This window comes from Salvelinus namaycush, chromosome 28, assembly GCF_016432855.1.
Source record: "Salvelinus namaycush isolate Seneca chromosome 28, SaNama_1.0, whole genome shotgun sequence".
Lineage (NCBI taxonomy): Eukaryota > Metazoa > Chordata > Actinopteri > Salmoniformes > Salmonidae > Salvelinus > Salvelinus namaycush.
Genome location: NC_052334.1, coordinates 21,807,063 through 21,819,088, shown reverse-complemented (window position 1 = coordinate 21,819,088; position 12,026 = coordinate 21,807,063). Strand labels below are relative to the sequence as shown.

General features: G+C 44.3%; 1 protein-coding gene across 1 annotated transcript in view; it reads right to left on the bottom strand.

Moving 5' to 3' along the window:
• LOC120023835 (syntaxin-binding protein 6-like) overlaps positions 1–6,535 on the bottom strand; it is a 119,880-nt gene extending 113,345 nt beyond the window's left edge. The window contains exon 1 of the mRNA XM_038967952.1: positions 6,382–6,535. Coding sequence (XP_038823880.1) covers positions 6,382–6,535 — 154 coding nt within the window. The remainder of the gene's footprint in view (positions 1–6,381) is intronic.
• Positions 6,536–12,026: the final 5,491 nt, after the last annotated feature.

The window sequence follows — 12,026 nt, the reverse complement described above, 5'->3', positions numbered from 1 at the left end:
GTATTAAAAAATAAAAAACAGATATACCTTATTTACACAAGTATTCAGACCCTTTGCTATGAGACTCGAAATTGAGCTCAGGTGCATCCTGTTTCCATTGATTAACTTGAGTCCACCTGTGGTAAATTCAATTGTTTGGACATGATTTTGAAAAGGCACACACCTGTCTATATAAAGGTTCCACAGTTGACAGTACATGTCAGAGCAAAAACCAAACCATGAGGTCGAAGGAATTGTCCGGAGAGCTCCGAGACAGGACTATGTCGAGGCACAGATCTACCAAAAAATGTCAGCAGGATTGAAGGTCCCCAAGAACACAGTGGCCTCCATCATCCTTAAATGGAATAAGTTTGGAACCACCTAGACTCTGCCTAGAACTGGCTGACCAGCCAAACTGAGCAATCGGGGGAGAAGCGCCTTGATCAGGGAGGTGACCAATAATTTGATGGTCACTCTGACAGAGCTCCAGAGTTTCTCTGTGGAGATGGGAGAACCTTCCAGAAGGAGACATGAACCTGATCGAACATCTCTGGAGAGACCTGAAAACAGCTGTGCAGCAACACTCCCATCCAACCTGACAGAGCTTGAGAGGATCTGTAGAGAAGAATGTGTGAAACTCCACAAATACAGGTGTGCCAAGCTTGTAGCGTCATACCCAAGAAGACTTGATGCTGTAATCACTGCCAAAGATTCTTCAACAAAGTAATAAGGGTCTGAATACTTATGTAAATGAGATATTTCCATTTATTATAATTTTATTATAAAGTAGCAAAAATGTATAAAAACCTGTTTTTGCTTTGTCATTATGGGGTATTTTGTGTAGATTGATGAGGGGGGGGGGGAACTATTTTATACAGTTTAGAATAAGGCTGTAATGTAACGTGGAAAAAGTCAAGTGGTCTGAATACTTTCCAAATGCAAGTTTACTGCCATGAGTCTTTCTGGGTAAGTCTCTAAGAGCTTTGCACACCCGGATTGCACAATATTTGCCCATTATTCTTTTAAAAATTATTCAAGCTTTGTCAAGTTGGTTGTTGATCATTGCTAGACAACCATTTTCAAGTCTTGCCATAGATTTTCAAGCAGATTTAAGTCAAAACTGTAATTCGGCCACTCAGGAAAATTCACTTTCTTCTTGGTAAGCAACTCCAGTGTAGATTTTGCCTTGTGTTTTAGGTTATTGTCCTGCTGAAAGATGAATTCATCTCCCAGTGTCTGGTGAAAAGCAGACAATCACGTTTTCCTCTAGGATTTTGCCTGTGCTTACCTCGATTCCCTTTCTTTTTTATCCTGAAAAACTCCCCTGTCCTTAACAATGACAAGCATACCCATAACATGATGCAGCCACCACTATGCTTGAAAATATGGAGAGAGGTACTCAATGTGTTGTATTGAATTTGCCCCAAACATGACACTTTGTACTCAGGAAAAAAAGTTAGTTGCTTTGCCACATTTTTTGGAGTATTACTTTAGTGCCTAGTATTTAGTATTACAGAATGCATGTTTTGGAATATTTGTATTCTGTACAGGCTTCCTTCTTTTCACTCTGTCAATTAGGTTAGTATTGTGGAGTAACTACAATGTTGTTGATCCATCTTCATTTTTCTCCTATCACAGCCATTAAACTCACCATTGGCCTCATGGTGAAATCCCCAAGTGGTTTTCTTCCACTCCGGCAATTGAGTTAGGAAGGATGCCTGTATCTTTGTAGTGACTGAGTGTATTGATACACTATCCAAAGTGTAATTAATAACTTCATCATGCTGAAAGGGAAATTCAATGTAAAAAAAAATAATAATAAAAAAATGACATCTACCAATAGGTGCCATTCTTTGTGAGGCATTGGAAAACCTCTCTGGTCTTTCTGGTTGAATCTAGGTTTCAAATTCACTGATCGACCTTACAGATAATTCTGTGTGTGGGGTACAGCGATGAGGTAGTCATTCAAAAATCATGTTAACCATTATTATTGCACACAGAGGGAGTCCATGCAACTTATTATGTGACTTCTTAACCATTACTCCTGAACTTATTTAGGCTTGCCATAACAAATGGGTTGAACATTTATACTCAAGACATTTCATATTTAATTAATTGTAAAAATGCCCACCGACATTATGGTATGGTATTGTGTGTAGGCCTGTGACAAAAAAAATCTCAATTTAATCCATTTTAAATTCAGGCTGTAACACAAAAAGTGTAAAAAAGTCAACAGGTGTGAATACCTTCTGAAGGCACTGTTGGTTGTTACAGTGAAAGATAAATAAATGAATGAATGACACAGAAGATAGCAAGCATCCATGCCCACAACGACATTGTCTCTAGAAGAGAGCAGAAGACGCTACACTACCTCAGAATGGTTATGTAAAATGTAAATGAAGACAGGGAATAAAGTGTCTATTCCCACAACGAGATATGAAGGAGAGACTGGGGAGCGGGGTGGCGAAAGACAATTCTACTTTTCAATTCACATTACATCCTTGCCTTTCCTTTTGTTGTGGCTGGCAACGTGACATTCTTAAATATCAGAGTAGCCACTCGCCAGTAAGCACAAACTATTCAACAATGACAGAAACGTTTCTTCTAAAACATACTACACTATTGAATAAGCTCATCAGGGCCCTGCTGAATATGAGGCCTGCTGGCACAGCACCTCAGTCAGGCAGCCCCGGCCTGCCCCCTTTCCCTCGCCCCTTCTCCCCCCACCATAACAGCTTGTCTTCATCAAGTAACGTGTCAAGCTTAAAAAATGATTGACCCTCTCATACGAAAGTACAGTAGGCCTACCTTACAACAAACCAGGCTTTATTTTTTTATCAATATCATACAAAACAGTACGTGGTAAAAGCAAATTGCGACTGAAAAATTAAGTATAAGTGAATTCATCGCGACGATCTGTTTTATATGGAAGACCATACCCACCACCCAAAATGTTTTATTAAATAAAATGCCTCATGATTTGTCAATGTACACAATTAGTCTGTGCTTCAGTCTGATCAACTGCAGCCTACTGATAACAACCACAGATGCAGGTAGCCAAGAGAAGCCTATGTGCTGTGATCCCATCTGGGCCTGGCCAGGGGAATGTCATGACGTTGGCCTGTGGGTAAGGTTTATGACCCCCCCCATAAATACCTTTCTCCCTTCCCTCTCTGACTCTACTGAGGGACTCTTGAATAGCCTTTGATAAACATAGAGTCTGGGAACATCAAACAAGGGGGGGAAAGGAACCATATTTCGGTAATTGAACCAGTTGAAAATATGCGTTGGTACTTAATGAATATGATGTCAGTTCGGTTGTCATCTGAGACATTATGACTGATGACAGGACGACATAACTATAATGTGTAGGCTTTCTCAGATACAGTTTATCAGATTCACATGCAATTGTTGTGCAATTTAAATGCAATTTAAATTAAACTATTTGTGAAAAGATCAAATGTAATTTTAGCTTCCAAATGAGAGAATTGGGTTTTCATAAGATTAGAGCTCTGCTCAATCAGTGGCTGTGAGGAGACATGGGTTATAAACTATGAAACACACCTTTCTCTCCCTCCACTATATAAGCCCTTGACGAAAATGTAACCTCCTGTTCCGGGTACATTAGGATGACAGTCCGATGTCAGAAGGATTCAGATAATAACTACAGAACGAAGCCAACCTCAGCGTGAGCTTTGGTTGCGAATGGTATGAACTTTGAACTCTTATTCGCTACAGAAGTGATACCTCCTAGCCGTTGAGTTAGAAGCGGCCGCTGTAAACGTGGGCTAGGAGAGGACAGACATAGTATCCCGTCTACCACACAACGACGACACTACAACGTATCCCGTTCACCACCAGAGACACTCTTCAAAGGACAAAGGACTCTGTTGGGCAACACGGCCTTCCATCTACCACCAACCTATTGAAGCGCAGCTCAGAGTAAATATTTATAGCATTTTCCTTTTCCAAATGGGCGGTAATTGAGAATGCATAAGATTCTGTATTTACGATAGAGTAGCAGCCTACGGCCCGATAGAGACATAGCTTCTCCCTTTGTTCTTCAGTCTTCCTGCTCTTTCACTCAAACCCAACCCCCTTTTCTTTGTGTAACCAGCTGTCATATCTGTTCCGTCCGCTAGGGACGTTTTCCTTTATGACGTATTTTGTAATCAATGTATGGTTCATTCTGTGTATATGTAATTCTGTGTGATTAGTTAGGTATTTAGTAAATAAATAATTAAACCCAATTTTGTATTGCTGATTCAACTTGTTAGCCAGGGTTCGTAAAGATAACCATGAATTTACAACTTTCAGATGAGACTGAAATAAGGTGACGATTAATATTGATGTAAAATATTACTAGGTCTTTAAGAGTTTATTCGGAAGATAACTGCTCTATAAATATTATTTAGTGGTGCCCCGACTTTCTAGTTAATTACATTTACATGATTAGCTCAATCAGGTAATATTAATTACAGCGAAAGGATTTTATAGAATAGCATGTCATATCACTTAATCCGGCATAGCCAAAGACACGACAGGAAACGTAATGTCATGTTTTTATAGCCTAAACCAGGGTTTCCCAACCCTCTCCTTGGACCCACCCCCAGACGTTTCACATTTTAGTTTTAACCCTAAAAAACTGGCACACCTGATTCAATTAGTCAAAGGCTTGATGATAAGTGAACTAAAATAATCTGATCTGATCTTCATCTAAGTCACAACAATAGACAAACATAGTGTGCTTAAACTAATAACACACAAATGATTGTATTTTTCTTGTCTATGTTGAATACATCATTTTAACATTCACAGTGTAGGTTGAAAAAGTGTGTGAACCCCTAGGATAATGACTTCTCCAAAAGCTAACTGGAGTCAGGAGTCAGCTGACCTGGAGTCCAATCAATGAGACGAGATTGGAGATGTTGGTTAGAGCTGCCTTGCCCTATAAAAAAAAAAACACAAAATTTGAGTTTGCTATTCACATGAAGCATTGCCTGATGTGAACCATGCCTCGAAAAAAGGAGATCTCTAAAAGCCTTGATGTTCATCAGTCCACGGTAGGACAAATGGTCTATAAATGGAGAAAGTTCAGCACTGTTGTTACTCTCCCTATGAGTGGCCGACCTGCAAAAATGACTGCAAGAGCACAGTGCAGAATGCTCAATGAGGTTAAGAAGAATCCTAGAGTGTCAACTAAAGACTTACAGAAATCTCTGGAACATGCAAACATCTCTGTTGAGTCTACAATACACAAAACACTAAAAAAAGAAATGTGTTCATGGGAGGACACCACGGAAGAAGCCACTTTGCTGCCTCAGGTCGTGGACAGCTTGCTATCATCGATGGAAAAATGAATTCCCAAGTTTATCAAGACATTTTGCAGGAGAATGTTAGGCTATCTGTCCACCAATTGAAGCGCAGCAGAAATTGGGTGATGCAACAGGACAACGACCCAAAACACAGAAGTAAATCTACAACAGAATGTCTTCAACAGAAGAAAATACGCCTTCTGGAGTGGCCCAGTCAGAGTCCTGATCTCAACTCGATTGAGATGCTGTGGCATGACCTCAAGAGAGCAGTTCACACCAGACATCCCAATAATATTGCTGAACTGAAACAGTTTTGTAAAGATGAATGGTCCAAAATTCCTCCTAACTGTTGTGCAGGTCTGATCCGCAACTACAGAGAACGTTTGGTTGAGGTTATTGCTGCCAAAGTAGGGTCAACCAGTTATTAAATCCAAGGGTTCACATACTTTTTCCACCCTGCACTGTGAATGTTTATAGTGTGTTCAATAAAGACATGAAAACATATAATTGTTTGTGTGTTATTAGTTTAAGCAGACTGTTTGTCTATTGTTGTGACCTAGATGAAGATGAGATCAAATTTTATGACCAATTTATACAGAAATCCAGGTATTTCCAAAGGGTTCACATACTTTTTCTTGCCACTGTAGATGGTGAATTTAAGAGAACGTGTGTTGAAATGTGACTGGGGTCTCTAGCATGTTACATCAATTCCAGGCTAATAAGACTGACAGTGAGGATAACTTCTCTGGGCATGCCTCGCACAGCATACCCTACTCAGGCCAGCAACACATATCCATACAAATATACACAACACACACACCACTGCCCTCAGGAAGCTTGTCACTTGAAGGGACATTATGACCACATGCAACAGCCATGAAACCTGTCAGTGTAGAGCAGGTCATCGTCAGCACAGAAGCCAGATGCCCAGTCATAGCAGTGGTTATCAGAATACTCAGCAGGCACATGAAGGGGAAGACTGAATAGAGGAGAAAACCAGAGGGGAGGAAAGGATAGGACAGGAATGGAGGAGAGGAAAATGCCAAGAGAAGAAAGGGACAGAGGAAGGTAGAGGGGGTTGTAGTACCTGAGAGGCAGATGAAGGTCATGTAGTCTCCCTGTCCTCCAGTAGCCAGGAAGGGGATCTTCTTCTTGGTCCTCCTCTTCACCTGCACAGCCACCAGCATCTTCTCATCGTGGGGTGTGAACACCTCTTTGTTGATGGCTGACTTGGCACTCATCTTAGAGGAGGTAAAAGTCGTAGAGAGGGGGGTAGGGGAGGTCGTTAGCTCTTCTCTGTGGATGGGAAGAGATAAGAGCTCATTAGTGAGTGTTAGAGGTTAGACATTGCTGAAATGGGTAAGTTATCCCAACAGACAATGTAAAGGGCTTTGAGTTTCAGTGTCACGTTGGTATGAGGGGTCGGGAGACAGGCGCAGGAATGCGTAAAAAGAGTTTTTATTACACCCAAATTACGCTGTGCCATGTAAAGGCATGGGGACGAAAACCAAACAAACACTATACATAACACAGGGTTGAAACCCAAACAAAAGTGAGGAGTACCTCAAATAAATAACACAAAAGTGCACTATGATTTAACACACGGGACGAGACCCGTAATCATCTGTGAAATCCACAATGGAACGAAAGCCAAAACACACAGTAAAGGTACTCAAACGAACATTGTAACAATAGTCTACAGGACAATGGTAAACCAAGGACACACTTATACAATTACTAATCACTGCGAATAGGGGCCAGGTATGCGTAATGAATGTTCCGGAGGGATCCGTAACATTCAGAAAAGAGTTGTGCAATTAATTGAAAGTTTCTCAGGAACTTTCTAGCCTAAAATCAACAGCAGTCTGGCCAATATCACTGAATTCTTGTTATTGTGAAGGTGAGAAAGACACTGGTAGAAACAATACGGTTACATGCACATTATAATGCGATTATTGTGGATAGTCAGATTAATATAATAGTTTGATTAAAATGTTGAAATGCTTTGCAAGAAGAACGATTTCCCTAGTAATCCTGTTTACATTCGCATCTGATATCAGGCTACCTGATGGCACTCTAATAAACACAGAAAATACCCAATCAAAATAAACGTTCTACCACAGCGAACATGTTGTTTTTGGGATGCATATTTGATTAAGTTTGGACATATAATGTTTGTACGTGAAAACTTTAGGTTACGACTGTAACCCCGGTTCTCTGATAGTATGAGTGAGGTATTTCACTTATGGGATACCCCCCCCAGCGTATTCGTCAGAAGCCTTTATTACACTACGCCAGCCATGATTGGCTGGACATGGAGAGATGTGTGCAGCTGGGAAGGTTGTCCCTCCTACCCTATAAAAAGGTCCAACGCAGCGTCGCAGCATTAAAAAATAAGCAACACATCTTCCTCGCTCATGCAAAGAGGGGTGGTCTGGTGAAATACCTCACTCATACTATCAGAGAACCTGGGTTACGGTCGTAACCTAAAGTTCTCTTTCAAGTATTTGTTTCGGTATTTCACTTATGGGATATACTGACTCCCACATTGCCAGACAAGCTTATCCTGACGACCAACTGCCCTGTGCGATATATCACACAAATGGGCCTTACCCTCAGAAGATCCTACACGTAAAACCCTTACTTGTGTAGGCAAAAGCGATAGCCCCCACTATCCAGTGGGAGAGGCGTTGTTTAGTTAGCGCTTTACCTGTGAGGTTTAGCCCAGGAAACAAACAACTGATCCCATTTTCTAAATCCCTTAGTCCTGTCCATGTAGATGCGCAGAGCGCGTACTGGGCACAACATATGCAACTGTTGATGTACCGGAGATGAAAACAGTGAGGGATAAAAAGCTACCAGCTAAATGGGAAGACACATTTCAAAGATTGGTTAATAATCTTAGGGGTAAAGGCGGGGTTAAGCCGCAATGATACCCTTTGTTACCAGGTGCAAACGGTGCACATGACGAATACACTGACAGTGCGTGAATAACACTTACTCGCATGGCGGAGGCCAATGCTAGTAATAGCGCAGTCTTAAATGAAAGAATCTTCAGTTCCACCTGATCCAGGGGCTCAAAAGGCTGTTGGCATAGAGCATCCAAAACAATTGATAAATCCCATGATGGGGCAAGCTGTTTGGACACCGGAAGCAAACAATGGGCACCCTTCATAAAACGGGCGACAAGGGGGTGTTGCCCCACTGTCGTGCTCCCAAAACCCAGATGACAAACCGAAATAGCTGCAAGATATACTTTAATAATAGAAAAAGCCTTTCCTTTTTCTACTAATTCCTGTAGAAACGACAGGATTACAGGGACAGAGAACTGGAATGGCACTCTGTGATTTAGTGCACCATTCCTCAAATAGGGGCCATTTACAATTATAAAGGGACCTGGTGGATGAGGCTCTAGCACTCTGAATAGTTGAAATTACATTTTGGAGGAAGCCCGGCAGTGTTCAAGTTGAACCATTTACGGGCCAGGCCCAGAGTGCCAACCGTTCCGGGTGAGGACGGAAAATCTCTCCTCACGCCTGGCAAAGTAGATCCTGACGCAGGGGGAGGGGCCACGGATGACAGCAGAGTAGTTGAGTGATCTCCGGTAGCCAATATTTCTCTGGCCAATGTGGTGCTATTAGTATGAGAGAGAGACCCTTCTCCTGCACCCTGGCTCGGGTGGGGGGAAATCAGGACCAGTGGGGATAATGCATACAGGAGGACGCGTGGCCACTCATGCGCCAATCGGTGCATCCCGATCCCTCACTGAAAAGAACAGTGGACACTGAGTATTCTCCATTGATGCATAAAGATCCACTGCTGGCATGCTGAAGTGCATCCAAACCTGATTGGCTACCTCTGGGTGGAGCTTCCCCTCTCCGTATAGAGAGTTCCCCCTGGAAAGTAAATCTGGCCCCAGATTCAGTACTCCTGGTACATGAGCAGCTCTCTGTGACTGGAGATACACACTGCTCCACATAATCAGTATGTGTGCCAGTGTGTGTAAGTGAGGGGATAGCAGTCCCCCTTGTCTGTTTATGTACGCCACAACAGTGGTATCGTCTGTTCTGACTAGAACATGACGACCCTCCAGAAATGGGAGGAACAACTTTAATGCTAAGGACACTAAGGAGCTCCAGGCAGTTTATGTGAGTAGATCGGAGATGGGTACCCCACACCCCGTTGACTGTTCTGCCCTCATGAGTCGCAACCCAACCCGAGAGAGATGAGTACGTCGTGACTACTTTTCTGGATAAAACAGTGCACATCTGGGCACCCTGTGACAGACACATCCTGTGTCTCCAGGAGTGCAGTGCTACCATGCAGTCTATGGAGATCTGTACACGGTGATGTTTGTGACGTATTGGGCTCAGACCCAGAGAAGAGACCTAGCGTTGAAAGCTTCTCATATTCAAACTTCCTAATGGGATGACTACTAAAGCCGATGCCATCAAACCTAGCAGCCTCAGACATGTTTTGAATGAGACCAGGTTCCCTCTGCGAAACAGTGCTAGGCCATCTTGGAATGTTCTTATACGTTCCACTGAAAGGCGAGCTTTGAATGATACCGAATCTAATACTAAACCTAAGAAAGAGATTGTCTGCGCAGGAATCAGAACACTCTTTACTGTGTTTATTCTGAAACCTAGAAATGTCAGGTGTTCCAATAGTAGCTGACTGTGTTCTATGACCTCATCTCGATTGTGTGTACAGCAGCCAATCGTCTATGTATGTCATCAGCCGAATGCTGATCAGCCGGGGCTATGGCTGCATCGGTACACTTCGTAAAAACACGAGGTGACAGTGAAAGGCCGAAGTGGGAGTACCAGAAATTCATAGATTATGCCTTGATAATTGAATCTGATCAATCTCCTGTGAGGAGGGTATTTTGAGATGTGAAAGTAAGCGTTCTTCATGTAGATGTATAGGAACCAATCGCCTGGGTGCACAGAATGTAGCAGAGCAGTGTGTTTCAACATTCTGAGCGTGTACTTTCTCAGTGTGAACTGACATTGAGGAGTGTTTGTGAGACAAGAGTGGGGCCTTGTAGAAGCATCTACCTGAACATTGTCTCTTCTCCTCTTTGGGCTGTAACCTGTGACCCACCAACTTGGACCAGGTACGCCGGAAGAACACTGAGGTGCCTGGGAACGTCCACCATGGAACAGGCTCAGGCTTGGCAGAGGAGATAGAACTGGGCTTGGGGGAGGCCGTTCTCACCTCTCTGGCGATGGGGACATTACTAAGCCATCCACTTCTTTCTCCTTACCCCTTGGGTGGGGTTAGGGGCAGGTGCCATGGTTGGGAAGGGAGGCTTCTTCGCAGCCCTGGGCTCACAGCCTGGGGTCTGGGTCTCTGGGGATCTTAAAGGTCGAGAAGGGTCGACCTGCTGCAGCCTGGGCGAAGGTGCGGCGAGGCACATGGGAGGCACTGGGCTGTGTATTCCTGGGCAGACAGAGCTTCACCCTCCCTCTTTTTCTCCTCGCACCGTTTCTGCATCATCTCAACAGTGGGACCGAAAAGGCCTTTAGGGTCTACTGGAGCATCCAGGATCTTCAGCTTCTCACTATCGGACACCGTAGATAGGAGAGGGCTCGATGGCTCAACCTGGGATATCATGGGCCCCATCGCTCTTCCTGACGCCTGGACAGCGGCTTTAAGCGGATGCAGGTTGAGGTCTGTGGCAATACAGATCTCATCCCACAGTCCCGGGTCCAGTGTGACCGCCAGCTCCTCTTGTAGCTCAGCTTGGTATGCCGAGAGCATGGAGGCGGTGCTGAAAGTCCTCACCGCTGTCGCGACCGACCTGTAGTCCTTCTCTGTCACAGAGGACTGGAAGCACTCGTACATGGTTGGTAAGGTGGGGAGAGTCGAGGTCATGGAGGACTTCTGGCTGGGATGTAGATGGGAAGCCACCAGGGGTTCAATGGGGGCCAGCCCAATCCCCGCCATGTCAACACAGTCCAACACTGACCCACCATGGACAGCGTTCTCGGAGGAGAAAGGTGTACTCCGGGTACGGGTAACCTCCTCCAGGCATTCTGGGAAGACTGGTAGTAATTACCTGGCTGCCCGTTTGGCTTTGGCTAGCCTTTTACCCTCGTAGCGGGACATGATCTTATGGTTTCTGCTACTGCATTGGGCCAGGAAATCACCAGTTTATTCACAGCGCGTTTGCACACGTCCTGCAGGTCCACACCGAGAACTGGTGGGGACGGCACCCCACCTGCGTGTCCGGTTTCAGATTCCCTGGCAGGAGGCTTGGTGGCCTCGCCTGAGGGGATGAAGGAGTCTTCGTTTCCATTCGATGATTCCGAAAGGAGGCTGTCGGAAAACCCTGTGGAGTCATTATCGTCTCCAATCAGGAATCCCGACAGAGATTAGCGCTAGCTGTCACTCCACGGTTCCCTGTGGGGATATCCATTGCCTCTGGTGATGCATCGGGGGCGCTGGCCCCCATGTTAGGGTCCTGTTGACTCAAACTAGCTTGGCGTGCTATCCTATCTTCACAATGAAGAGGGCACAATGTGGACAGGAGCCACCGGAGGCTTCCTGGGCATGTTGCAGCCCAAGGCAAACGGAGCACACCGAGTGGGTGTCTTTGGCCGATATCGTGTTTCCACAGGAGCAGATTCTTCACAGATGCTTTTGTCACCATAGCTTGGATGCTATGCTTTTAGCTGCCAGAAAAAAACTAGAATGGTCCGATAGCTAGCGATTAGTGGGTTATCT